General features: G+C 38.3%; 2 protein-coding genes across 2 annotated transcripts; both read left to right on the forward strand.

The window, feature by feature from the left end:
- The first annotated feature begins 3 nt into the window (after window positions 1-3).
- On the forward strand, window positions 4-8671 carry LOC100692672 (transmembrane protein 26). Its single transcript, XM_003438429.5, has 6 exons — window positions 4-320; window positions 1029-1125; window positions 1386-1469; window positions 5055-5263; window positions 5415-5494; window positions 7169-8671. Exons 1-6 carry the CDS (start codon window positions 130-132, stop codon window positions 7459-7461), a joined length of 954 nt encoding a protein of 317 aa, XP_003438477.1. The 5' UTR covers window positions 4-129; the 3' UTR covers window positions 7462-8671.
- A 3998-nt stretch (window positions 8672-12669) lies between these two features.
- perp (p53 apoptosis effector related to pmp22) lies at window positions 12670-24911 on the forward strand. Its single transcript, XM_003438428.5, has 3 exons — window positions 12670-13082; window positions 19676-19813; window positions 22231-24911. The coding sequence occupies exons 1-3, from the start codon at window positions 12878-12880 to the stop codon at window positions 22440-22442; spliced, it is 555 nt and encodes a 184-aa protein (XP_003438476.1). The 5' UTR covers window positions 12670-12877; the 3' UTR covers window positions 22443-24911.
- Window positions 24912-25698: the final 787 nt, after the last annotated feature.

Below are 25698 nucleotides of genomic sequence, written 5' to 3' on the forward strand. Positions count from 1 at the left end.
CGAAAAACAGTTTTCAGCACGATTTTCCCCCCACTTCACTGCTGGAGTCACAGTTTCTTTCGTATCCGTGCAGTTAGGAATAACGGGAGAGCTGCGGCGCCCAGTGCCAAATTGCAGGCAACCGGCGACATGGGTCTGATTAAATTTATAAGTGCGATCATTACTAGAGCGCTTTTTATCCTGATTGCTCTCATCGGTGTGTGGAGAGTGACGCGGGTGAAGGAACATAACTTTTACTGGTTGCTAACTTTTCTCTTTTTTCCGCTTGTCCTGGAAATGATAATAACCCTGAGGAGGAGGAAAGGAAAGGATTACAAATGGTGAGATGTGGAGCATGCATGTAAGAGTTTGGAAAGGCTGTAATTATATTATCCTTGAGTATGCATTATGTTACTTAACGCCTGGAGTTTGCACAGCTGCTTTGCATGTACAGATGTACAGTATATGACTAAAACTAAGCGCTTGCCATTTCCCCCAAAACTTTATCCCTTCCCCCATCTCCCCCGAGCATCCTATATCCTGCCTGTCCCCCTGCTGTTATTGTTATTGTCCTGAGACATTAAGTTGGGGTGGTACCCCTTAACTCATATCGCAGATCGCAGTCTCCCCTGTCTTCCTGCATGCTTGAAATACATTGTGTTGTTCTATTTTTCTGGCGTGATATTGCATTTCATTCAACAACTTATTGAAGTGTTACATTGTGTTAGACTGTGCATTTAATGAAGCATCCACCAATCACTGAGGAGGTTAATGGATGCCTCAGAACATCTGTTGTTTAAAAATCATGTTGTGTGGTAGTATTTCGAGGAAGTAAACTAGAAGCAAAGTGATAATAAAATACTCAATGTTGTGGCAGTTACTAATGATTATTTCAAACGGGCAAATCTCCAAAAGAACACAATGAAAAGCATCTGTTGTAATCTTATTTATCTTTAAAGGGTATCAGTTCTGTATATGGTATTTTTTTTTTTTTTTACTAATTATGAATAAATAAATAAAACGTCTGAATGATTCTGGTCATCTTGCAGGTTTTCCCCACCCATCTTTCTGTTTCTCATTAGCATCATTCCCTCCATGTGGCTCCTGGAGCTCCACCACCAGCAGAATAAGGACAGCGAACCTAAGGTACTCCATGCCAGAAAGATAAATTATGTAACTTGCTTAAAATAATCTCCTATTTCTCAAACATGTAATTTAACAACAGATGTTGGTTGAGCGGGAAGTTTGCAGGCTTCCAGCTCTGTAAAGCTACCGTTCATTATACATTCATTTACGGATTCCATCAGATATCCCATTTGCTTTTAGGTTTATACAGGCTTACCTACAAGAGAATAATAAGTAGCCTGTGAAATTCAGTCTGTAAAATCTTCTTTCATCTGTTTCAGTGTCAAAAGCTTGATTCTTTGGATCTGTACAACCTCATTCAAAACAAGACCTCCAGAAACCTCACGATCACGGATTCCCTGAAGGTAAGAGTGATGGAAAGAAAAAATAAAAGAAGAAGAAAACTGATTTTAGGCCATTTGGCACTCATAGTCATATATCATGTTCAATAGTGTTGTGAAACTAACAGAGAGTTTCGGAACGAACTGACTAAAGGCAGACAAAATTCAGGAAAGTTGCTTAGACAAGTCTCTTGGTGCTTACTTCCACTGGTTCTATCTATTTTCTATTGTTCCCTTTTCCAGTGCTCACAGCTGTATGCCTGTCATGTGAGCACTCAAAGCTGCCACATAATCATTCATGAGAAAGTCACTGCTCCCAGCCAGGAAACAGTCAAATGCCCACCATAAAAACCACAGCTTGGGCTTCAGGTTTTTGCTCATGAGGCTGAAGTTTTACCTCATACAGAGCTGTTTCTTGATGATAAGCTAACTGCCTGCTGGCTGTTTCTCTTTGATAAAGCCAAAAAGAAAAACACAAAAATGTTTAGCAAACCATATGATATAAAAAATATAAAAAATATCTGTCAAATTCAAGATTCAAGGTGATTTAACGGCCTAGTTCTTGGAAACTCTTTACACAGAAGTTTGGATTTAATGTAATATGGAAACTTTAAGTTCACAATTTATGTCCCAGCATAACTTCGTCACCAAACACACTGTCTGCATTGCATAAACTTAAATTTTTTCCCCAGTTTCTTTAAACAACTTAATTGTTGTTTAAATAATTATTATTATGTGCATATATGCATATAAATTATTATTAATTATTTATATGCACATACAGGGTTAGGAAAATATATATAAATATATATGTACAGCATATTCTCTTTCTATTAACTTCTATTAAATTCTATTAACTATATATCGAAATACCAGCATCCATATCCATGTCTTTTCTCAATTTAGTTGTGGACTGTGCTGCCAGGCTCTTCAAGGGCAAAGAATACGAGACGTGGCTATCAGGAACTTAAATCTGAATTTAATTATCTGATTGTGTAATACAGGATCCCTGAAGAGACTTAACTGGAAAGCTTCATACAGACAGACTGATTGCGATATGTTTAGAGAAATTTCAACATCAGAAGACTGGGAGCCTAATTTTGGCATTAGAGACTGAACAATATGGAAAGCAACCACTAACAGGAAAAACAGAAGTTCTTCTCAAACATAGAGGCCTGAATGGTTGCAGTCAGTGATTATCATTTTATTTGTTGTTTTGACAGTTTCGACTGTTTTGGGTGTCTGAGTTTTGTTTTTACCATTATAATGACATTTTGGTTCAAAGGAACTCAAATGCTTCTGTAGAAGAAGCATTTGAGAAGCATTAGAGAAGTTATGAATAGCTGACAGGCTTGTGATCAAAGAAAAAGGATGATCTTCAATTATGTTTTAATATAAGAACGCTTTGAGTAATTCAACAGGAAAGGAACAGATGAGATTTGAGATGAATATCGGCAGCATACAGTACAAATCCTTCAGGTAGACAATAAGTTGAAGGATAAAGGATCCAACAATCAACCTCTCAGGAACCTCACTGTTCACAGGTCACAGTCAAATAAGTATAAGCAATAAGAGCATTTATAAGTCAATAACAAACACTCAGTCTATCAGTTGGCTGGGTCCATCACTATCAAAATGACTGTCAAGAGTAGCATTTCAGTAATTTCTAAGTGGGTGTGCTTTGCTTCAGATGATGTAAGAATAAACCTTTGATAATGGAAGCAATATTTAATTCAGGAGGTCATTAAAATAAGAGGATTGAAACTTCCTGTGCAGTCAAGCTGTTTTGAAAGCTTTTCACATTGATGCGTTTCTTACAAATGGAAATAAGTAATGGAGAGAGTGTGTTGAGAAGATGGGAGAAGTACTCTGAGGAGCTCGCAGATTGATTAAAAGAGATTGAGGGGAGGACAAATGGAGAACAGGCAGAGGGGAACTGTGAAGACGATGAAGCGGGGCAGCTAGACGAGATGACGTATCTGTGGAGGTATGAAGATGTCCAGGAGAGACAGGAGAGCGTGAGAGGATGCCTGAGTTTAAATACCTGTGGTTACCCATCCAAAGCAACAGACAGTGCACAAGAGTGGTGAAGAAGAGAGTGCAGGCAGAGTGTCAGAGTGATTTGTGACAGAAGAACAGCAGCAGGAGTGAAAGGCAAGGTTTGCAAGATGGTGGTGAGACATGCTATGATGTCTGGTTTGGACAGAAAGACAAGAGGCGGGACGTTGAATATTTGCAGATTTTCATTAAGTGCGTTGGGTTTGAAGACAAAGTTGAGAAGCTGAGGCGGTTTGTTCATGTGCAGAGGGTGCTAAGGCAGGAGGAAAAGAGGAAGATCATAGAGAAGTTTCATGCGTGTAGTGACGCACCCTGCTGACAGGGTGAGATGGAGTAAACATCATACAGATGAAATGGAGACTTAGTGGAAAAAATAACTCTGTTTTACGTAGTTAGCATACAAACACTACATTTCAGGACACCTGTCAAACAATGAGGCCACAATGTAGCTGCAAAGACTATTTTAAATTGCATGAGTTTCAAAACTTGCAACAGTAGCCTGCATCTACATAATTATCAGAATAATCTTCAGTGGTCACATTGCTTTTACAACCACAGCAATTAAGAACACTGAATAAAACTGCAGTTGTAAAAAATTACAAATGAAACAGACTTGATTTTCTACACTGATTGGAAACACATGAGCCCCAATACTACAGTGACCAGTAACAGTAAGAGGAGTGATTTAAACCAAAATATATAAACAATTACTAGCCCACAACCACTACACCCATTTCTCCCAGGAGATGAAAGAAAAAACACGTTTTTTAAAAATGGCTCCAGTTAGTTCGAGCGTTTCACTTATGAAAACAATGTACAATGTTGTGTGGCATGATAAAATCACTGAAGGATAATTCTGGCAATGTTCTTCATTTTTCTTACTGTCAACAAATCCCATTGAAATATGAAAACATACAATGATATCATGTGAATGCTAAGTTTGGCTGTGTTGACAAAGTATAATGTAGCGTATTCCCCTGACGCTAAACTACCACTGTCATCCAAATCTAATATTAACGCGTAAAAGATAATTTAGTCAGGTCTTTGCACCAAGTGATGTATTAAAGTCTGTTTTAGTGTGGTTTGCAACTGTGTCAGTTACTCTTACACTCACTGAGCACTTTATTAGGAACACCAATTTAACTGAACCCAGGTCATGAGTTGTACGTTTTTCAGTTTTTACTGACAGTTGCAGAAAAGACAGTTCTACTGCTAGTTATTATCAAGGTCAGAGTGGGTGTTGGGTGAAACCCAATACTTATAACTTGGTCAGTCCATCACCAATTTTCTTTGGTCAAAAAGGATAGGATTCTCACCCTACCTCTATCCTCCTCTGTCATGAACTTTCTCTTCGAAGGTTCATGTTGACATCTGTTCTAATAGGGCTAATTTCTGCATCCTTACGGGTATACAAGTGAGTTTAAACCACAAATGCCAGGATGATGTGTTCAAGAAACTGATTGAGGTGATAAAATGATGCTGAAGTGACTTAGCCTTGTCAGACAACCATCCTTGTCTCCAAATATCTGTTAATGTCTTTTCTTTTTCCAGGATATTGACGATTTGTTCTCTGCTGTCTGTGCGAATGACTGGATCCTAGCTCTCCATCAGATCCTGCTCATCCTGCTCATTGTGGGGAAGTGGCTCCTGCCCTTGGGAGGCGGGGTCACAAGAGATGAGTTGTCTCAACTTCTTCTGATCTTTGTTGGCACAGCAGCGGACATCCTGGAATTTACTAGTGAGACACTATCAGATATCAAGTGGGTGACTAATCATGTTCCTTCTCCATGTGCGTTTATTTTAATTTCACACAGAGCCATGTACATGTGTTGATAATATATCAATGCAATAACTGAAATAAGCAGTGAAACTCTTTCTTCATCGTGTGTTTTTTTGTTTTGTTTTTTACAGAGATAACAATGATGTGCTGGTCTATGTCATCTTAGGTGTATGGACCTGGAGTATGTTGCAATTTCCACTCCATCTAGCAGGTCAGTGCGTGTTAGTGTATCAAAATGTAACTGTAGTGCTTATTAAGAGCCTACACCATAAAGACACTAATTCCCTAGTCGCAGGACATGAAAAAAGCAAACAGTCTAAACAGCATGTTTAGAATTTCGCCAAACATCCTATCAACTGCTGGGAGTAAACAGTGAAGTAGATAAGTTGTCCCTAGTGCCATCAAATTATTAACCGCCATTTTTTTTTACTTCCCAAGCATCAAAAACAAAGGGCATTGCCACAGACATAGAAATGCTGCTTCCTTCAGTCCTATACTTGTAAAAGAAACTGCTACATAAGAAGTCAGAACTGGGAATTTGTGCAAATAATTAGGATTAAATGGACAAAGCTTCCAGTTCTCATTTTTCCTGAGAAGAGGAAGCTTATATCAGGCCAGACCAAACTGAAAGATTTGTTTTCTGAAACTGAAGACAGAAAAGAATGTATGCCGGTTTGCTGAAGGCCCGCTGTGTTCTTGAAATGGCCAAACCCTAACAATGATCTCAATTCTCCATAACCCTACCTCATAATTTATAAATAAGCCTAATGATGCAGTTATATGCATCTTTACCATCGCACTGCATTTAGAGCACTTAGTACTCTGTGTTTGCACCCACTCGTATGGGTGTGTCTTTTTTGTGAGAGTGTCAATGTAGCCATAAACACACGAAGAATTGATCGAAAAATGCAACATGTTCATATATTTGATGTACAGAGCTGACTTTGGAAACAGCAACTGAGAAAAAAAAAAGATCTAAGAGTCAATTTAGAAGTTTTTCTGGAGTTTCTGACATATCTTACAATCTTTAAGATAGGGTATATGTTCAAGCATTATAATACATTTTTGAAAGGTTGAGGTTCTTGAAAAGTGTTTGATGATGAAAGGTGTGAACCTCATCAACCCCTCTTCAAAGAAATTAGACAACAATTACTGAATGCATTAAAGATTAAAGGGGTTAAAAGCTTGACTTTCCAATTACACTAGCAAATGGTTTCCCCATGCCCCTATAACACAGGAAATCCACCAAAGACTGTTTATAGTTTGACTTGACTTATTCAAATATTTGGCTAGCTCTACATATTTGATCTGATAGATTTTTATACCAGATACCCCCAGGGAATTTGTGTGTCCTGCTGTCCTCAAATCAGGAACCTTTGGCTTTATATGTGACTATGTAAACCATTACACTCCAACAAACACATTAACTGGGTAACATCTAGGAGTCCTGTGCATATGTGAAGCAGAGTTTTCACTTCTATGCTAGATTAGACTTTTTTGAGGTTTAAACAGCTAAACTAAAACAATTGTTTTTAGCCATTTAAAGGCTAGAAATGATGCTTTAACTGTAGGTCTTAGTGATGCCTCCCCTCTTATCTACTGATCTACTTAAAGAAGTAAGCTGTTTTAACTATTTCTCCCTCCCTTTTATCCAACTTTCTTCTAATTGGCTAGACAGTAAGGAAAATAAGGGGAAAAAAGTATAATAGGTGTCCTTAATGTGTTACCATTCGAGCATTTCTTTAGAGAAGAAAGATTTACCTCTTGAAAAACAATAGTAGGGAAAGTTGCTCTAAATAGCGTCAGTCAGACTGCATCAGGCTACCTGAATGAAACCTTCATTTCACTCCCAATCTTTTGCTTTTTGTCTCCTTATCTGACATAGTGGTGAACTCCACACCTGGCAGAGAGGCTGATCAGGGTGCACAGGATTCCCTCTTGACTAAACACAGCACTGACATATGGAACATCATTCAGGCGCTGTTTATCCAGGACGGCCCTTTTCTGTGTGTCAGGCTCACTGTGATGGCCTACTTCAAAGTCTTCCACCAGATGCTTGTCTTTTTTGCCATCAAGAACTTTCTAGTGGTTGCACTGAACTTGTACAGGTTTGTTGTTATATGCCAGGACTTCAGAACCTCCAGTGACGATAATGCCGAGGGCACCGTCGTCCCATGACTTTGATGAATAAACAACAAGTGTAAACGGGAGTCTGGGAGGATTTTATACCAAACTTTTTAAAGATTTTTAAGTTGAAAAGAAAACTACACCTGGAGCAGGAAAATAAAGAATTGAATGTTCTCTGCTTTCTTCCCACACTTCTACTGTGTGAAATACAGAATTCAGAAAACTCGGACATGCTGAGCAGCTAAGTTCAGAGTCCACATGTGACTTAACTGCTTAGCATCCAGTTCAGCCTATGAAAATCTCTAACAACTCATTCATGTAGTACTTATATCCGGTTATGAATACATGATCTAAATGTTAGTTTCAACTATGCACCGTATAAACAGGTGTGTTTGTTTGTTTGAATGAATGACTTACGTGACCAACAGCATACCAGGGACACAGCAAAACGAGGAAACAGAGCAGAACAGGAAAAAGGTGTGGAGATCACAATAATAAATATCCCCACATAAGCAAATAGTGAAAATTTACAACACTAAGCCTGTCGACACTCCACAATGCCTTAAGGTAGCTCTAGTGGCTCTGCTTGTCAGTGGAGCATAAAATAACTGAAGTTCCAGACTTTTAGGTAAGATTTTTGTGCCTAATGGCTGAGAGGACATGAGGTCACCAAGAACAGGAAGAGAAAAAAAGATGAGATGGCTCAGAGGCTAGGAGGTGTTAACAAAAAGCTGGACAGCATTTTTCCTGTCTTAACGCAGACAGGAAGTTCCAGCTGATTAAAATAATCTCTTATGCAGCAGCTGACTGTTAAAGAAAACAACTTTAGTAGCGTGCATAATTATTCCACACCTTGATTGGTGGTTAATTGTACCTCTTGGATGGTGATGCTTAAAAAGTCATTCAGCCCCCCCTCCCCCAAAAAACCTTCTTTTTTAACAAGTATGAGAAATGTAAAATAATCCCTGAAGTGGGTGAATTATCTTATCGTTCGTGCAATATTGTTAAAGAGACCAAACACACCGTTAAACTTTACTCAGGTAATGAGCTCTGTTTGCGTTGTATTTAAGACCTTTAAACTTCACCTCAGGCTTTAAGATGCCAGCAAGTTTTGTTTTCAAATTATTTGTATTGGTTTGGTGATGCTACTTTGACTGCATTATTTTCCCAAATTACTGCAAAAAAATTGCATCTTATCCTGTCAAGGTCTTATTTTTTCTGTAATTCTGTTGTTTTTTAATAAACATCATTAAATGATGTAGCTCTGCCTCCCGTTACTTTACTAAACAAGCATTTGCTTTACAATGGCTGTTCTGTGAAACTGATCATTTACAGCAGAATTCATGGACTGACCTGTTTCGCTTCACAGATATAAATTCAAACCTCTGAGCATGCATTTCATCTTACCTCTGATACAAAGTACAAATTATGAAGTTCAGCCGTCACTTGACTTCTGCACAGTCTCACCTTAAAGTAAAAGCTGAATCACTTTAACAAAAAAATTCTTAAAAACATATTTATTTTGTGTAAAGTTGATCATTTTTTACAGTAACTCGATTCTGCAGCCCGTCTCCCCTTTGTGGACAATTAGTGTATTAACACTTTGATGCCATCTGTGGGCAGATTTTGACATGTTGTATAAACATAGCCAGTTTTATTTGAGCTTAGAGCTCTCTGTGAAATCACTGTGGCTGCTGTCAAACTGTTACTGGAGTTTGTTTGTTTTAAATACACCGCCTATAGAGCAGCCACAGACTGCCACAATGATCCAAAAACTCCAAAATAAAAGTTTTGCATCTCAAAGCTTGACAGGTGTGTTGAGGTGTAGTGTTTGCATGCTCCAAGTAAAACAGAGTTAATTTAACAGCACGTGAACTTGCTTTTTAAGAAGGCAAAAGGCATTATTTGTCAACCAAAGCATGTTGTTGCCCTCAGGTTGGTGCTGTCCTGCACCTGTGAGAAAAACAAACTGCTACTCAAAATCTTTCATATCGTCTTCTAATAAGCTGCTAAATGTTGAGTAGTTTTTCTTATTCCATCTTCAGTCCATCTTTGGGTTCTACCCAGAGACCTTAAGACTGTACCTACGTGTAGTTTGTTTATTTATTCCAGATTTTATTAGTTTATTGTGATGGTCGATTGTCAAACTGAATTGCCCATTGTGACATTAAAGTTTTCTGAATATGCGTGTCACCTTCTGAGCTAAGTTTTCATTTCATGTGCATGAAGATTACAGTAAAAGAAACTGAACATAGCTGTGTAATATCAGTCACCAGTTTGACTTTGTCTGTTATTAGGATAAACATGCAGGTATTCAAAATGCTGACAGAGAGACAAACCGTGGAAAACCTCTGTAAGAGTTGCTATCTGTGCACATTAGCTAGAGCATTTCTTGTTCTTTGTTAGCATTTGATAATGTTTTGGTCATAATAAAAGTGATGCCGGACTCGAGAAAAAGCGCAGCAGCCTTAAAGTTTACAGAATTCTGAAAAGTTTTGAAACAGGTGGGTACACAGGTAAGTGAACTCTTTACAGGGAAATGGGGATTTCTGTCAGAGAGAAGAGGACATTTAAGAGCTGACTGAGGTGAGGATCGCAGATACAGTTTCAAGTTGTTTACTTCTTTGTTTCTCCTTAGCAGGTTGCACTGGCCAAACAAGTAGGCTGGAAAAAGTAAGAGGGAGAACGGAAGAGAGTGGTGGAGAGCGGAAATTAACTTGCAACGTATTTCTCTTGACAGGTAACGTCCCACTTGAAAGTGCAGGTAAGCTGAGTTTGGAGGAATGCACCAAAATCTTTCCAGCAATCTTAATACCATGCAATACAAAGGAGCCAATGATCTTGCAGAGTGTGGATGCTTAAACTGGAGTCACCTGAGGGTGGGCAACTCCACCTGAGAAGGGGGAGGCAGAAGTGAGAGAGAGAAAAAGAGAGAAGAGGAAAAACAGCCTTGGCCTGCCAGGACCATGACTAAAAACAAATATTGGTTGCATATAACTTTTTGTGAAAACATGTATACTTTTTCTATCAGCTGACAAGTTTTATTCCAAAAAAATAAATAAATAAATAAATAAATAAATATTTTGGCTTCTTCTACTAGCCGCTCCTTTTTGGGGACTGTCTCCAACTCACCCTAACCCTAGCATCCTCCTCTGTCACACCAACCTCCGTCATGTCCTCCTTCACAATATCGATGAACCTCCTCCTTGGTCTTCCTCTTTTCCTCCTGCCTGGCAGCACCATATGCATACCACTGTCCCTCCTCTACACATGTCCAAACCATCTCAGCCTTGCCTCTCTAACTTTGTCTCCATCCTGAGCTGTCCCACTGATGTACTCATATCTAACCTCTCCATCCTGGTCACTCCCAGTTAAAATCTTAGCATCTTCAACCCTGCCACTTTCAATTTGTCCTCCACGTGTTCTTCTTAGCGCCACCGTCTTCACACCACATTTCATAACAGGTCTCACTCTTACTGCTATCCTTTTGTCAGAAAGAACCCCTGACACTCATCTCCACCCACTCCACTCCACCTAGACTCTCTTCTTCACCTCTCTTATGCACTGTCAACCCCAAGGAAGTGTTGGTGTTTTTTGATTGTTGGTGTAAGTAATCTCTTATATATATATTTTATGGAAGCTGCAGTCTTCCCACTGAAGAGAAGGAGGAGTGGGAGTGTTTGCAGCATATAGAACAAAACATAAGACGACGCAGAACACTGCAGAGGATGGATTTGGATTTAATACCAGTTCTTCCTCCATTATGCCGCCAGGGAGAGCATCAGGTTCTGCACATTTTGGTACTGATAGTCTGCATGTTTCATTCTGTGCAGTCCTGGTGTTTTTTCCACACTCCTGTAGTTTACTGTATTGTGTTTATCAAATAAAAGGGTTTTTTTTCTTTACAAATAAATAAATAAATAAAACCTTCTGGCCTTGAAATCAATTTCTAAAAACTGTTCATGTTGATACATAATAGCACAGAGTTACCATGAGAAAATAACTGGTATGCCAGACATTTAATGTCACAAAACTGACAGAAAATTAGAAGATGAGGAACACATTGCTACTGTAATTGTGACTAAATATTAATTTATCTATTTCTGGTAGTCATTACTTATTGATTTATTGACTTAAATTTAAAAAAAAAAAAATTTGACACATGAATTAAGTATTTCCAGTGAGCTACGGCTTTTGTAGATTAACCTAAGTGGGGTTTTTTTTTTTTACATGCATTCTCTGTTTTGCAAAAGAAATCTTCAGAACTGAGAACTTGTGAGAAATATGCTAAAGCAAACAAGCAAATTGTAATTAGGTGTTGGACCAAAAAAGTCCAATGTGCTCTGCACAGGTGACAACTGAGTGTTGTCTAACAGTTTATTATAGTAATCTACAATCACAGTATGTTTTTTTATTTACTTCTTTATTAAGAGATAACTACATTCATCTGAAAAATAAAGGTTTCACAGGACTCTAAGCAGCTATAGTATTTTGTTTGGAAGGGTTGCCATGAGAAAAGCCACTTCTATCTAAAATGAGCTTGGCAGCACAACTTAGGTTTTCTAAAACCAAACACAGCAAAGCCCCATAAAAACCTCATTTGTAGCACGATGATGAAAGGGTGACGATTTGGGCTTGTTTTACAGCCAAAGGATCTGGGCACTTTGCAGTCGAGTTGACCATGAACTTCACTTTATACCAAAGTATTCTAGAGTCAAATATGAGACCATCTGTCTCACAATTAAAGCATGGCCCAAACAGGGACCTGAAGCAGTGTCGTAAAGACGAGTGAACCATAATCCCTCCATATACATTAACTGCCGTTAAAGATGATTCTATAAGTTACTGAATCATAAATTTAATTTTTGATTACACAGACAGATCCATGTAAAAATCATAAAGGCATACAGAATAAATACAGCCAAAAGCTGTGTGTTGTTGTTGTTTTTTTTACCTCCTTACCTTTAAAGAAAATATTAAGGTTAGCTGGGCTGCCATCTTGTGGCATTTTACATTTATTACATCCTCTTGTACACTCTTTTTATATTTTCTACCTCACAGCACAGTACCCATTACTACCTGTTGGAATTCCGAAAAAGAAAAGTACATCTCTGCATCATTCAGCTCGACTATCTTCTGTTAAACGCAATCCTTTCTGTGATCAGGACTCGAGCTTAGACCGTAACGGTCACAGGGCGGTTGTTGGGTGTGTAATATGACACACTGAGTGGGGCTGGGCTATACTTTGCTATTGTATCCAAATAAGCCCAGCCCTTCCCGATCCTAACCTGGCTGACGGCTACATTACACTCTTGGGTGGGGCTGGAGCTTTTATGTTATATCCTCACATCACCCACTGTCACTGTCACTGCGCAAAGACGCATAAGACACTGAGCGGACAGATTTCGGCTCCTTTGCTCGCCTTTCCTCTTCGTGTACACCGCTGAACGCTCGCTGATCGTCGGTCATGTTTCGCTGTGGGATCGCCTACCCTCGATGCAAGTGGATCATTCCCCTGCTTCTGCTCTTCGCCATTATTTTTGACCTTATCGCCATCTGCGCACAGTCGGGATGGGTAGAGGACGAGGACGCCAAGTCTCACTACGCCAGTATGTGGAAGCAGTGCCGCGGCTTAAAAGACAACTGGCAGTGCCAGTCGCTCATGGACAACTGTAAGTATCAGTTTACCTCACACATACACCATACAGAATAGACTGTTCAAAGATAATCCGACAAGAGCGAATGGGATGCCTTAATATAGCCAATAATAAACCTCGAGTCAGTGCGAAATTCCACATTCACATATTGTAACTTCAGGGTGTTGACCTCTGCTAAAGAAGTCCAGGCAGAGGGGAGGAGGGAGGCCTACAACAGTCAGGCAAGCAGGCGGAATGAACTTTGGTCTCTACGAGCATTAACTCTTTTCTCGTTTATCACCTCCAGCTTAAATAAACGCAGTTGAAAGAAAGGCGGTTGAATGCTGTTGGATAATAAGTCCTGAGTGCCTTCCTCCTAGGGCTGACGTCTCCACGCCAGGAGAAACATTCATTGAAATAGCTTTCTGTTCTTTAGTTTGTGTGGAGGGTCACAACATTATTAGTTCGAAGAAGGCAAAACGATTCAAACGAATATGTAGCTAAACGGCAGCAAAAAGAATCATGAATAAAGAAACGATTCCTTACATAATATCCTGTTCAGTATGAAATCTGGGCATTGGCGGAGGCAGAATTTTCTTTCCTGGGGCGGGGGGGGGCTGATAGCATTATTAGGGAGATAAGGTAAAGAACATTATGTTTCTTATTTGTGGGGGTTTTTGTATTTGTAGAATCCGGGGGGGGGGGGGGGGGGGGGGGGGTCTTATGCAGAGAAGACTGGCATGTGGAAGTATAGAAAAATAACTCCTTTGTGCAACATTGTATGACAAGAAAAATATGGGATGTTGAATTGTTTCTTTATAGAATGCTGATTAGAATCAAAGGTAACGTGTAATAAAATACACTAATACTGGATACAGTGGCACTTAGGTTATGCTTGTGAAAAGATGCAAGGAAAAAAAAGAAAAGAGGATATTTATAAGTAAATTTTGAATTTTTATATGGCGTGTAACCATAACAACCCCCCCCCCCCCCCCCCCCTTTATGGTTAATAATGTTTGTTTGATATTAATGGCATGATTAGCATGAATCTTCAAAACATACTTCTGGAGTATCAGAAATGGGTGCAACCAACAGGCAGCATAAATGAATAAAAGCCTGTTAATAAGTGAAGCCTGGGCTTTTTTACTGTGAAGATATTGATGTTCTTATCATCAAGATAATTACTAAATGTGGCCTTCATAACAGACTGCTGTTTGATGGTGTTTGTGTAAATTGTGGCATCCTTGTTATCGAATCCTTGGTTTTGCCTGGAAATGACAGAGTATGAGAACGTTATGATAGATGGTGAAGTGAAGATGCCATGTTGCCTTTAATGGTAAGTTATTAGTGCCTATGGTTGAAGTTTTATTTTTGACATTTTTAATCTGGTAAATTTATCAGTCTTTAATAATCGGGAACTTCATTGAATGCCCGATTCTGGCCCGTATGGCCAGGCTGTGTTTCGTGTGTATTCAGAGAATCATATTTGATGTAATTTTAAACGTTATCTTCATATTAGAAAACATGAATAATTAATCTACATTTTACAGTACATATACTGTATAAACCTCTTTTTATCAAAGCAGTGAAGCTGCTGCCAAACTCATAGTGCTATCCCCATAGCAACCCATATGTGAAATATATTTCCACAACTGTGGTGGTTGCATAACAACCACAGAGATATGTTTCTGTAAATCAAGTTCTTCTAGTAGTAGTTGTTTAATTGTGGGATTTGCACAGCCCCCTTCAGGGTTTACTATTAGTGACCAGAAGGTCCACTTTTGATTACAGCCTCTGAAAAAATTGGATTTACAGAGAAATTAAACCTATAAAGACAAACTGTTGACAGATGAGGTCATTGTAGCTATGACGTAATAGATTAAAATACTTTTACACATCAGAATGATTCAAGTGCACCCAGAATAAACCCTTAAGAACAAGAGCTTTGAACTACAGATCCATTCATGTTATGCATTTGCAAAAACAGGACAATTTTGACCACATTAACTACTTCGATACTTTCAACTAGTGCTAACAAATGAAAGACCTCAGCTCAGGGAATTCCTGTAAATGAGTCATCAAAGCAACACAGATGACAAAGTGGCTTCAAGTATTAAAAGATACCTGTTTCTGTGAATCTGCACAGGTAGCAAAAGTCATATCAGGAAAAACAAAAACAACTCAGGTACATTTAAAATACTTTAAATAGCTTCTCCCAGCCCAAACCAAAGAGAAACAGAGTTTCACACAGACGTGGTTATTTTGGGAGAACCAGTAAATGAGTTTATTCTTCAGCAAAGACTGTCAGCCACAGAAACGTAACTCACCGACACACAAGGAGACCCAGTATGTGGAACAATAACTGAGAACAGAACAGACTTGTATTCTCGGTCTCTCCTACTCAGGGTTTATTTGTGTTGCTCCACGCCTGCTGTGGCCAACAGAGACACTATTGTTGTTCTTATCAGACACTTTTAAAGTCACCTAGGTCAGCCTAATGTCACACAGCTCCAAATTAGGGTCTGCAAAGCATGCATGTAGCATCACTGATTAGACTCGTCATTCACAGTGGTAATTATTTTAGGAGCTACTTGCACTCTTTAATGCCATTTCTAGAAAACATAACCAGAGATCTAAGCGTGTAGCACAGCCCCAAGGCAGGATCTGGTATTTTTTGTGTAATATGTACATAAAAAAAGTGCTTTTAGCACTCAGGAGCATAAAACCTTACTCACAGTAAAATGCCCCTTATTTTTAGATGTCTGTTGATATTAATTTTTTGTGTTTCATACTATGCATGCACGCCTGTGTTTTAGTTTAAAACATGATCACTTTATTAATCAGCAGTTCAACAGATCACCTCAGTTTTACTGTATGTGACTAAATAAGTTAGTTTTATATTCTTTACACAAAACACAATATACAGTCTACTAAACTGTGATGTCATGTTTTATTATATTTAACGACCTCACTGTAACATGTCCGTTGAGAAAATAATTGTTAATGGGAATAACCACTTGCTGCAGCCCTAATTAAGATGATTGTTTGATGTAAATATCCATGGCTCTGTGACAGCAGCTCCAAAAAGTCAACAACAACAACAACAACAACAATTGCCAGTGTGGTTGTTAAGAGATTATTATAGATCTAGAATGTCGTCAGTGTATTTCTGGCATTTTTCTGATCTCTTTTGATGTTTCATGCTAAATAGTTTTGTTATTTGCCTCAGCCGCTCTCTGCTACTGTTTTGGCTGTGTCTCCTTTAGTCTCAGCAGGGCTGAAGCAGTTACACAAAGAAGAAGAAGCAGAACAAAGCTGCCTGAAGGCTGCTGGCTAGATGAAGGGTACATTTTGGGCCCGCGGTTTCTCTGGCTTAAATACTTGTAGGGATATTCTGAAAACGAAGGAAACAAACACGACCAGAGCACAGCTTGTGTGTGTAAGATGTGGGATGTTGTGAATATTGGAAGCGGACCAAACTAACTCCCCCTCAGGGCGTTTAGGCCAACTGCCTGTAAAGCTGAAGAGACTGAATTCTCAGGAACTGCAGTTTTAAATAGGGATAAGCAGGTTTCAGTGTTCTGGTATGAGTGCTTGAACAAATCACATAATTACAGGCTTGACTATGAATGATGGCAAAGGGTTGGGTGATATGATAGCATGCTGAGACAACAGAAGTTTGTGACGCCCTTATGAGTGTGTTAGGGCAGTTAGGGGAGCACAGCATTAAGGTAAAATTAGATTTTTGAATCACGTTGAGGAAGAGTGATATTTCAAATTACAGCAGCCCATTCTGAGTCAGAACTGACTAACTAGACATTGTTTGAAAGCACACACACACACACACACACGTGTCAGTTCATATACTGTGACTCTTAGAGCCACAGTGAACAGTTATACAGTGATTCCAAGGATTAAGTGTGATACATGCCAGTCTGTATACCTTATTTATTAGCAATCGATTAAAACAGCTGCAAATGATATACTTAACAAATTGCTTTCTTTATCTATTAATCTGCTGCTTGTCTTCCCACTTTGGTGTGCAGAGAGAGTGATGACAAAAAGGCCACTTTAATATCCGTCAGAGCTCAGAGTGTAATTTTCAGATTTATTTTTCAATCAAAAGTATCAGGTATGATGATTCATACTTCAAAGCACCTCAAGACACTTTATATTTTAAGGTAAAGATCCTACAATAATAGACAGAAAGTGTTCTTAACAATATTAAGTGTCTTGAGATGACGATTGTTGCCAGTTGGTGAAATCTAAGTAAAATTGAGTAGCTGCACAATCACGCAAGTAATCATTTTAGCCCTCAATTAAATAACAGAATTTGGAGATTTAATGCTTATCGCCCACTCATTGTCACCGCTCTCTAGCTGAGCCCAAAGTGTGAAAAATGTAAATGCGTAAACACCAAGTAAAAAAAACAAAACCAAGGAGCTATTTTAGTACGATTTACTGCATTTCTAACACTAGAGTTTCTGGTTAAGAGAGTGTGCCATTAAAATTCTTTCAGGGAGAGCGCAGGGTGTTGTCGATCCCAGCTGCCTCTGTGAAAACCTTATTCTAAAAGCATTTAGAATAAAAGCTTTTAAATTATCTATATTATCTGAAGGTTTAGATTTGTCAAATATGGGAAAGTCAGTGTATGCATTCATAGTCATACTCATAGGAGCCTTTTGGTAAATTTGCAATTAGAAGCAGTTTCCCGCACGCGGGTAGCGATAGTGTAAAAATGTAGGAGGGCAGCCAAATGTCTTTATGTTTTGATTAAATGGGGAAAGCAGATGCTGAGCAGCTGGATAGCACTAAGTGTGAGTGATTGGGACACGCAGTTAGAGTGCTCACCCAGTAAACAAGGACACACCCACGAATATTTTCACAGTTTACATTCAATCCTGAACAGTCCCCAGTGCACAAATGAATCCAAGCTATGCTCCAGGACCCTTTTTACATAGGAACAGCACACTCCTCAGGTTGCAAGAAAAAATGAAGGAAATAACTATTTATGTAACAAATGGAATTGATTCATTTGTTTGTTTGGGCCACATTTTCACTCATATCAGTTACCCAAGTCCAGAAGTCAGCAGCAAAGTGTGCATAGGTCATTAAAATCCATTGTTTTAGCATTTAAGTTTAATACATCATGAATTAATTTAGAAATTCAATTCTGGATTAGTGAGTTTTTTTGGAAAACCATAAACTAAAGCTTTAAATTAAACAGTCATCGTTAAGTGTAGGAGCTTTTATATCAGTTTTTAATTCTCATACGGCAAAAATATCAGTTCACGATAAGCCTGAAGTCATTAAACTGGTGATAACCAGTCTAGTTTGGAGAAAAGCGGAACACTGTGTTACTGGTGAGTTTGAAACTTGGTTGATGTTGCCATGGGTATGAAAGGCTGAACCAGTTGGACTAGTCTGATGTGTATGTGATGCTAAAGTGCCTGTGGCTGAGGCAGGTAGGGCATGACCTGAACAGACTCACAGGCAAAACGCTGTGAATAATTTAGGGTGTAACTTATCCAGTATCAGTACATTGGGTGTAATGCTGTGCTGATCCACATGGTGAGCTTACATAAAGCCTAAAACTCTCAGGAAGTTTTAGGCTTTTTAATCCTTGATGCAAGTAAAACCTATTCGCAGTACAATGGACACCTGTTGGTGCTTCTTTGCAAACAGCAGCAGTGTCACATGATAATTTGTTCAAAGGCTGGTGGTGCACTGAGTATTTGGCTAACAACTCATATCAGTTTTTGTCCAAAAGACTGAAACATTTGCATTTTGGGAGGTTTGCATCTCTTCTAAAGTTCAGAGGCATGTCTGCAGATGTTACAGAGTTTTAGAGAATTCCAGTGCTTTTAAGGGTGTGGCGACTGTGTGGAGCGAAACAAAATTTGTCACAGCTTGAACCTCAGTAACCTTGCAAGCTGTGTGAGCGCAGGCTTGGGGGGGAGCTGCAATAATGACTAAACACCATGTAGACATATTGAACAATAGATGATTCATTTAGTTCCACAAACAAAAGCGAGAGAGGCCACATGCATGTATTTACCACCAAGCTGCATCCTGAGCAGTCATAAACTGTTGTTTTTGGACAATTGTCACTCATAAAATGTGACCCAGTAAGCAGTTAATGCTTCAAACTATAAGCTTCTACAAAAAGGTGGTGGTTCGATTTCAGAGGTGCACAATAAAGTTAGAATGAATAGTTCATAAAGAGTGTTGCCTACTTCATTTTCATGAATCTTTTTACTGAATATTAACCATAAATACAGAAACCAAAGCTGTGTTGAGGCATAAAGCAGCCGAAACCTTCCCACTAAGACTGGAAAGTCTGTGTAACTTTCTGCAGCTGTTTTCTCTGAGGGCATGATGGTAACATGTGCCAACATTTTTAACAGAACATATTCACAGACTTTTTTTGTTTTGTTTTTAAGAAAATTAACTTAAAAATGGAAATGGGAGTTATACCTTGTGTGGTGTGTAAGACATACACTGTTGTAACACTTGTTGATATACCAGGGTTGAAAATCTTACAAAGACTCCTTTTAAAAAAACTGAACTTTTCAGACTTTTGTTTCTTCTTGAGTGTCACAATTTCTTTTGCTTATGTTTCGTTCCAGCTTGGGCCCAGGCAGTCGCTGCTCTAATGATCATCGGTCTAATCATCCTCATCATCGCCTTCATTTTGGCCATTGTGGCGATGTGTAACGTCAACGTTGGTCTTATGGCTGGCGTAGCAGCATTCTTGATCGTTGTTGGTAAGATATACACACATGCACAAAAACTTGCATCCACACAAACACCAAATTTCTGCAGGTATAATTACTTCCACATCTACACAATAAAAATATTCTAAACAAACTCAGGCGGGGCTGGCGACATGTACTGAGAAGAAGAAACAATCCTCCGTTTCAGATATTCTTTGTTGGTAAATGAAGTTAACTTTAACTACACGAAGAGCAACGCTCAACCACAGATAAGAATCTCTGAAACTGATACCAAACATGCCTCCAGTCTTATCGGTCCATTACATGATGCTTTAATCTTCAAATAACATGTTTAAGCTTGCAAATTTTCAGACAGCAGCTTCCCAAATAGAAGCAATATGCAAAATAGGTTAAAAAAAAGTAAGAATCTGCAAATATTATTTTATACCAACACCAAAACTGTAAAAAAAAGAAGGGAAATATGTGGGAGTTGCGTACAATCACACAATAAAACTAGTGACGCTGATAATGAGTGCGTGTTTTGGCGTTAAGAGGGTGAGCGTAGGAAAAGGCCTTTTTCCCCTGAGGTGTGACGCTGCTGTGGCAACAGCTGGTGTGTTTATCAGACAGACTGACTGACTGACTCACCTCACAGACGAAAGACCCTGACACAGTTACAGGTGGTGGGGTGTTTTTTTAAAAAAGTTGCTTTACAGTGTAATAGTCACCAAAAAGGTAGCAGAAATGACTGGCACAGAAATGTGCCACCTCAAAAATCTATTTTCCTATTTTTATTCGGCAGCATCCCAGCTGCTGTTTCAGCCCACACAGCTCCTCGTTGAAGATATGATCCTACATTGAATCAAATCCAAGATTCAGGGTTTATTTTATAGCTGCATTTTACAGAAATATGTTGGATTGGATTGGATAAATGACTTTGTCGGTTGCAGTTGCCTGCAGCTGAGATTTTACTTATACAGGAGTTTTAAAATAAAGTCGTGTGTTTGAACAAAATGCGCATAATAGTGGGGTGAGGAAGTTCAGTTTCAGTCTGGTGGAGGGTTTTACAAAAAGAGGTAGTGGTTAAAAATCAAACAAATCAAACTAAACTTGAACGTTTGATTTAAACTGTGTATTTATGAAATATAGGAAAAAAAGAGTACATTGATGATGTTTGGCAAGCATTCCTTCAAAACTATATTTTCGTCACTTGTTAAGTCTTTACTCTTGTGTCTGTATGATGTCAAAGAGAGCGGATATCCCTAATATGGTCATTCCTACTATGGTTGGCTCTGGCTGTGAGCACAGCAGACCAACCCATCTGCCATTCAAAGCATTTTTTTTTAATGAGGCGAGCGACTCGGAAGAAATTTGGCCTATTAGGAACAGAAGGTGAGCTAAAAGAGCTTGCTTCAGTGAGTAGATGAACTGTGGGGCCCGTTCCCTTTAATATGTTAATGCAGTTCAAAAATTCAAGCCTGCCTTAGCAATTAATGTGAAAGTGTGTGTTGAAACAGAGTAGTTTATGTTCACTCCCTGCCCTTCCTAAGCAAAATAATGCTGTTTTAATAGTCATCTGTCATGGGAAAGTGGATCTAAGTGAGTCAGAGTCACACCTTTCTCGTGAATAAATCCCTGTAATAATGACAGGTCTGCCAAAACTCACCTCAAACTCCCAGATGTTGATATGCTGATGAAACTCTTACACAGGCTTGTGAAGGTATTTTTCACACCCTGCTGTTACCATCAGTGTAGTGTTGACTGCATGACTGACTAAGTATGTTCAACTTCCCTGTTTTCTGTAATGGTTTTAAAACTCTGCTCATCTAGTTTATGGTTTAAATATATTTTTTATTAGTAGGTTTTTATTTACACGGTAAAAATGAACTCCACTTTCCACTGACTGGTCTGTGAGAGTAATTCGCTGATAGTCCTGCTTCAGTTCGGTGTGCGTTAATAAGTTATTCGGCCAATCTGCTGTATAAAATCTCCCTCTATTTCTTGCTTAATAAAAAATGCAATAGATCATTTATCAGCTTCTAAACAATTTATCCCCAAAATGAGATCTTGCATAAATTATCAAATGTAATAATAGGTTATCATTATTGCATTGTTTAATTTTCCATCTAATTTAATGGAGTGAACCCGGAGGCATTTTGCAGTTGTTAACACATAGCTTTATATCAGTTTTTAAATAAAACTTAAATATGTACTTTGCTTAATTATCCCAGGAAAAGAAGTAGTTCTCATCATGTTGTAATTTAAAGCCCTGAAACCCTAATTTCTGAATTAGCTTTTGACCATTAATGATAACTTTAGACAACATTTCTAGTAAAGTAAAAGAAAAAAGTTTCAGTTGTTTCACAAGGGAAATTAGTTTGAACAATTGCTGGTTTTGACAGTTTGGTATTAGTTGATTTATTAGTGTAGATTATCACCAAGCCTTGTTTGTCTCTCTCTCTCTGCAGCGATTATCCAAATCATCGCTCTGATCATCTACCCAGTCAAATTCAATGAGCTGATCTTTGAGGGTAACTATTACTACACCTGGGCCTACGGATTTGGCTGGGGCGCCACCATCATCTCCATCGGCTGCGCCATCCTCTTCTGCTGCCTGCCGAGATATGAGGATGAACTCCGCGGTGATGCAAAACCCAAATACCTCTATTCTTCTGAGTAAGGAAAAAACCTGGGGACCCACCCAGTCATAGCCATTTCCACTTTTCACTCTGAGCTGCATCTGGACTGGCCGCTGAACATTTTTACACTGTGCCGTTTCACCAAAGATTTCCAATGGCTTATTCAGTTTAATTTGGTCCAGCAATGGGAAAACCACTCTTCTACAATCTGTGAGTGAAGTTATAAGCAAGAAGTGATTCCTACTGGGAGTGGACTGCAATTGGGAACTGCATCTACTTTAGTACACAGATCTCTATTTTAGATTAATTAAGAAAAAAATAATAATCATGATGGTATTTTTTGTTTTTGTCATATAAAACACACTTATCAATTTACCTGTACTTTTATAACTGTAACTCTCTAACACAGTCTCACAACACTTTGTGAAATAGTTGCAAACGTCAATCAAAGGACCAAGAAACAGACAAACATTAATTTTACACTTCATTTTGATTTTTGGTTAAACTACTATATTTACTACATGTTTTTATGTCCCTACAAAGGATAGTATAGAAAAGTTAAATAAATAAAAAATAAAATAATGACCATATAGTCAACTAAATAGCTCACATTTTGTGAATATTTCACAAATGGACCATGAGACTGTGCTTTATTGTCAATGCAAGATCACCTAAGTGCACTCAACTTAAAGGAGGTTAGGTATAAAGCTTTTTTTTTTTTGCCTGATTTGTCTGTATCTCCTTGAATAGATAAGCAATCCAGACTCAAATATTTTGCACAGGATATCAAATCAGTCAGTATCATTTCTTGGATTTGTCCTGTGTGCCATCATTAGTTTTTCTGTGTGTCTTTTGTTCTGTATGTTGCCGTGTATAGAAGATAAGAAGGAGACTTAGCTTCTGGAATGTAATCTAGTTATACAGAAAATATCCATGTGGTTCAACTTTCCTGTTTGTAACATTTTATACATTTTCTTATCCGTTTGCTGTTTGTCTTCATAGTTCTGTTCTAAATTTCCATATTACCAAAGGGATATAACTGTGGGAGCTCACTGTGCTGTTTTGTCTGGCTGTGTTATTAAGTAGAGTGATTGAAGTTAACAATAAAAATGTTTTTAAAAATGCAGGAAGGGACTAATATTCTGAGAAATGGCTCATAATTTCCCCATAAGTCACAAAAAACCTATTTATAACACAAAACTTCTATTATGCCTCTAATAACTTAATTAAATCACGGCCTAAATTGCGATCAGATTTGGCGAACAGCAGTGTAGGAAACACTGACAAAGTTGTGAAGTGAAGCAATTTCTGCTTCACTTTGGAAAAATGTGTTTTGTTTCTTGTAATTTTTAGTAAACACAATGTCAGAGACAATCTTCACCTGATTTTAGGAACTTAATCTTTTGAGATTTTTCTTAGCCTCACTTCTCACCTCTCCTCCTCTGTTGTCAATACCCCATCATGATTACCGCTAATGATACACTTCTCGATTAGAGCGGCAGTTTGATGATTGCTGTGATCCCGGAAAAATAAGTTGTTTTCTTGTTTTCTGACTTCGCAGTGCATGTTGCTTCTCTGCGTGCCACTCTAAACTGGAAGACAATATAAAGAAATTTCCACTGAACACAATGATTAATTTAACAAAAGCAAAAAAAAGGAACAACTCGTTTCCAGATTATTTTTTTTACCTTTATCAAACTTAGTAACAACTGATATTCCTGTCCATATCATACTTATTTTAGAACATCTAAATGTGGTAACATTTTTGTTTTAGGTGGTCCAACATCTTTTGAGCCGCCTCATTCCATAACAACGTCAAAATCTTTCTTTAAAGGGAATTAAGTTGATGTTTTTAATACTGGCAGATTGCTGACAGATGACCAAACATGTATTTTATAAAGGCCGCCAAAAGTTCTCATAATGCCACTTTGGTCGACATTTTCTTGTTTGATAAGACACAGAGACAATGTTGTACAATCATCTGACTTACTGTGTGGACAACTTGTGCCTTAGCTTCTTCAGTGTTGTGTTTCTGAATCCTTGAATGTTCGATCCGGTAAGTCAGGTTTTACTGACTTATGACAACTTTGTTTGTGTTGAGACAAATTTCATGCCCAAGCAAGATGAGGTTTTTCTAATCAATTAAAGAAAGAATTCCAAAGAAGTCGTTATTCGTAATTGATTCTCGATTTTTGGCCACAACCCAGTTTAAGCGTTTCGCATTTATTGTAGATTGTATAAAGTTGTTGCTAAATAACAACCGTTCTTTTATACTTTTTAATGAGGGCAGGTTTACTCTTCTTAAAAGTGAGGCAAAAACGTGTTTTTGCTTTAGGGATGGATCTTTCTTTTTTTTTAGTTCCAGCTTTATATATCATTAGTAACTGTATGGATGTATGCTGTTCTGTAAGGACTGTCTCACTGGAAATCTCCTTGCTGGTTTTCTGCTGTAGTTTGAATAATTTTGGTAGCGTGTGTATTTTTATGCAATAAAGAGTTTTTCGGAAAGATTTTCTGAGTGTTTGTTGAAATGCAGTGACTATGTTTGTATTGCTCATACGGACAAAATGATAAAGTGAAGTTTGTGTGCATAGTTGATCATTGTTCTCCACAAGTCAAATTCAAGTATTTGTAGTTTTGAGATAAATATCACAACACAATAATAGATCAGTCCACAGAGCTGGGCTAAGAAGGAGAACGCTCCAGGGTGCGGGAGCTCCTTTAGTACTCTTTTAGTATTGAGTCCTGATCAGTCAAGTCAAGTCAAGTCATCTTTATTTATATAGCACATTTAAAGGACATCAAGTGTCGGCCAAAGTGCTGAACAGAGGGATAATATGACAAAAGAATTAAAATAGAAAGAAAACATTTTAAAAAAGAATTGTAAGACATGTAAGAATATATAGCATATAATGTACATGCAAATATGCACATACATATACAAATACTGTACGCATTCACACACAAGCACACGTATATACACATACAACACCATCCAATAAAATAAGAGACCAAATAGACAGAATAAAAAGGATATCAAGAAGATCCGAAAGCCTTGGAAAATAAGTAGGTCTTGAGATTCGATTTAAAGACTTCCAAGGATGAAGAGAATTTTATGAAGGGGGGAAGACTATTCCAGAGTCTCGGGGCGGCAATGGAGAAAGCCCTGTCACCTCTAGATTTGAGCTGGGAGCATGGAACTGGTAAAACCACCTGACTGGAGGAGCGCAGAGATCGAGTGGGTAAGTGCATCTGAAATGTAACCTGGAGCCAAACCATGGAGAGCTTTAAAAACAA

This window comes from Oreochromis niloticus, linkage group LG13, assembly GCF_001858045.2.
Source record: "Oreochromis niloticus isolate F11D_XX linkage group LG13, O_niloticus_UMD_NMBU, whole genome shotgun sequence".
NCBI lineage: Eukaryota > Metazoa > Chordata > Actinopteri > Cichliformes > Cichlidae > Oreochromis > Oreochromis niloticus.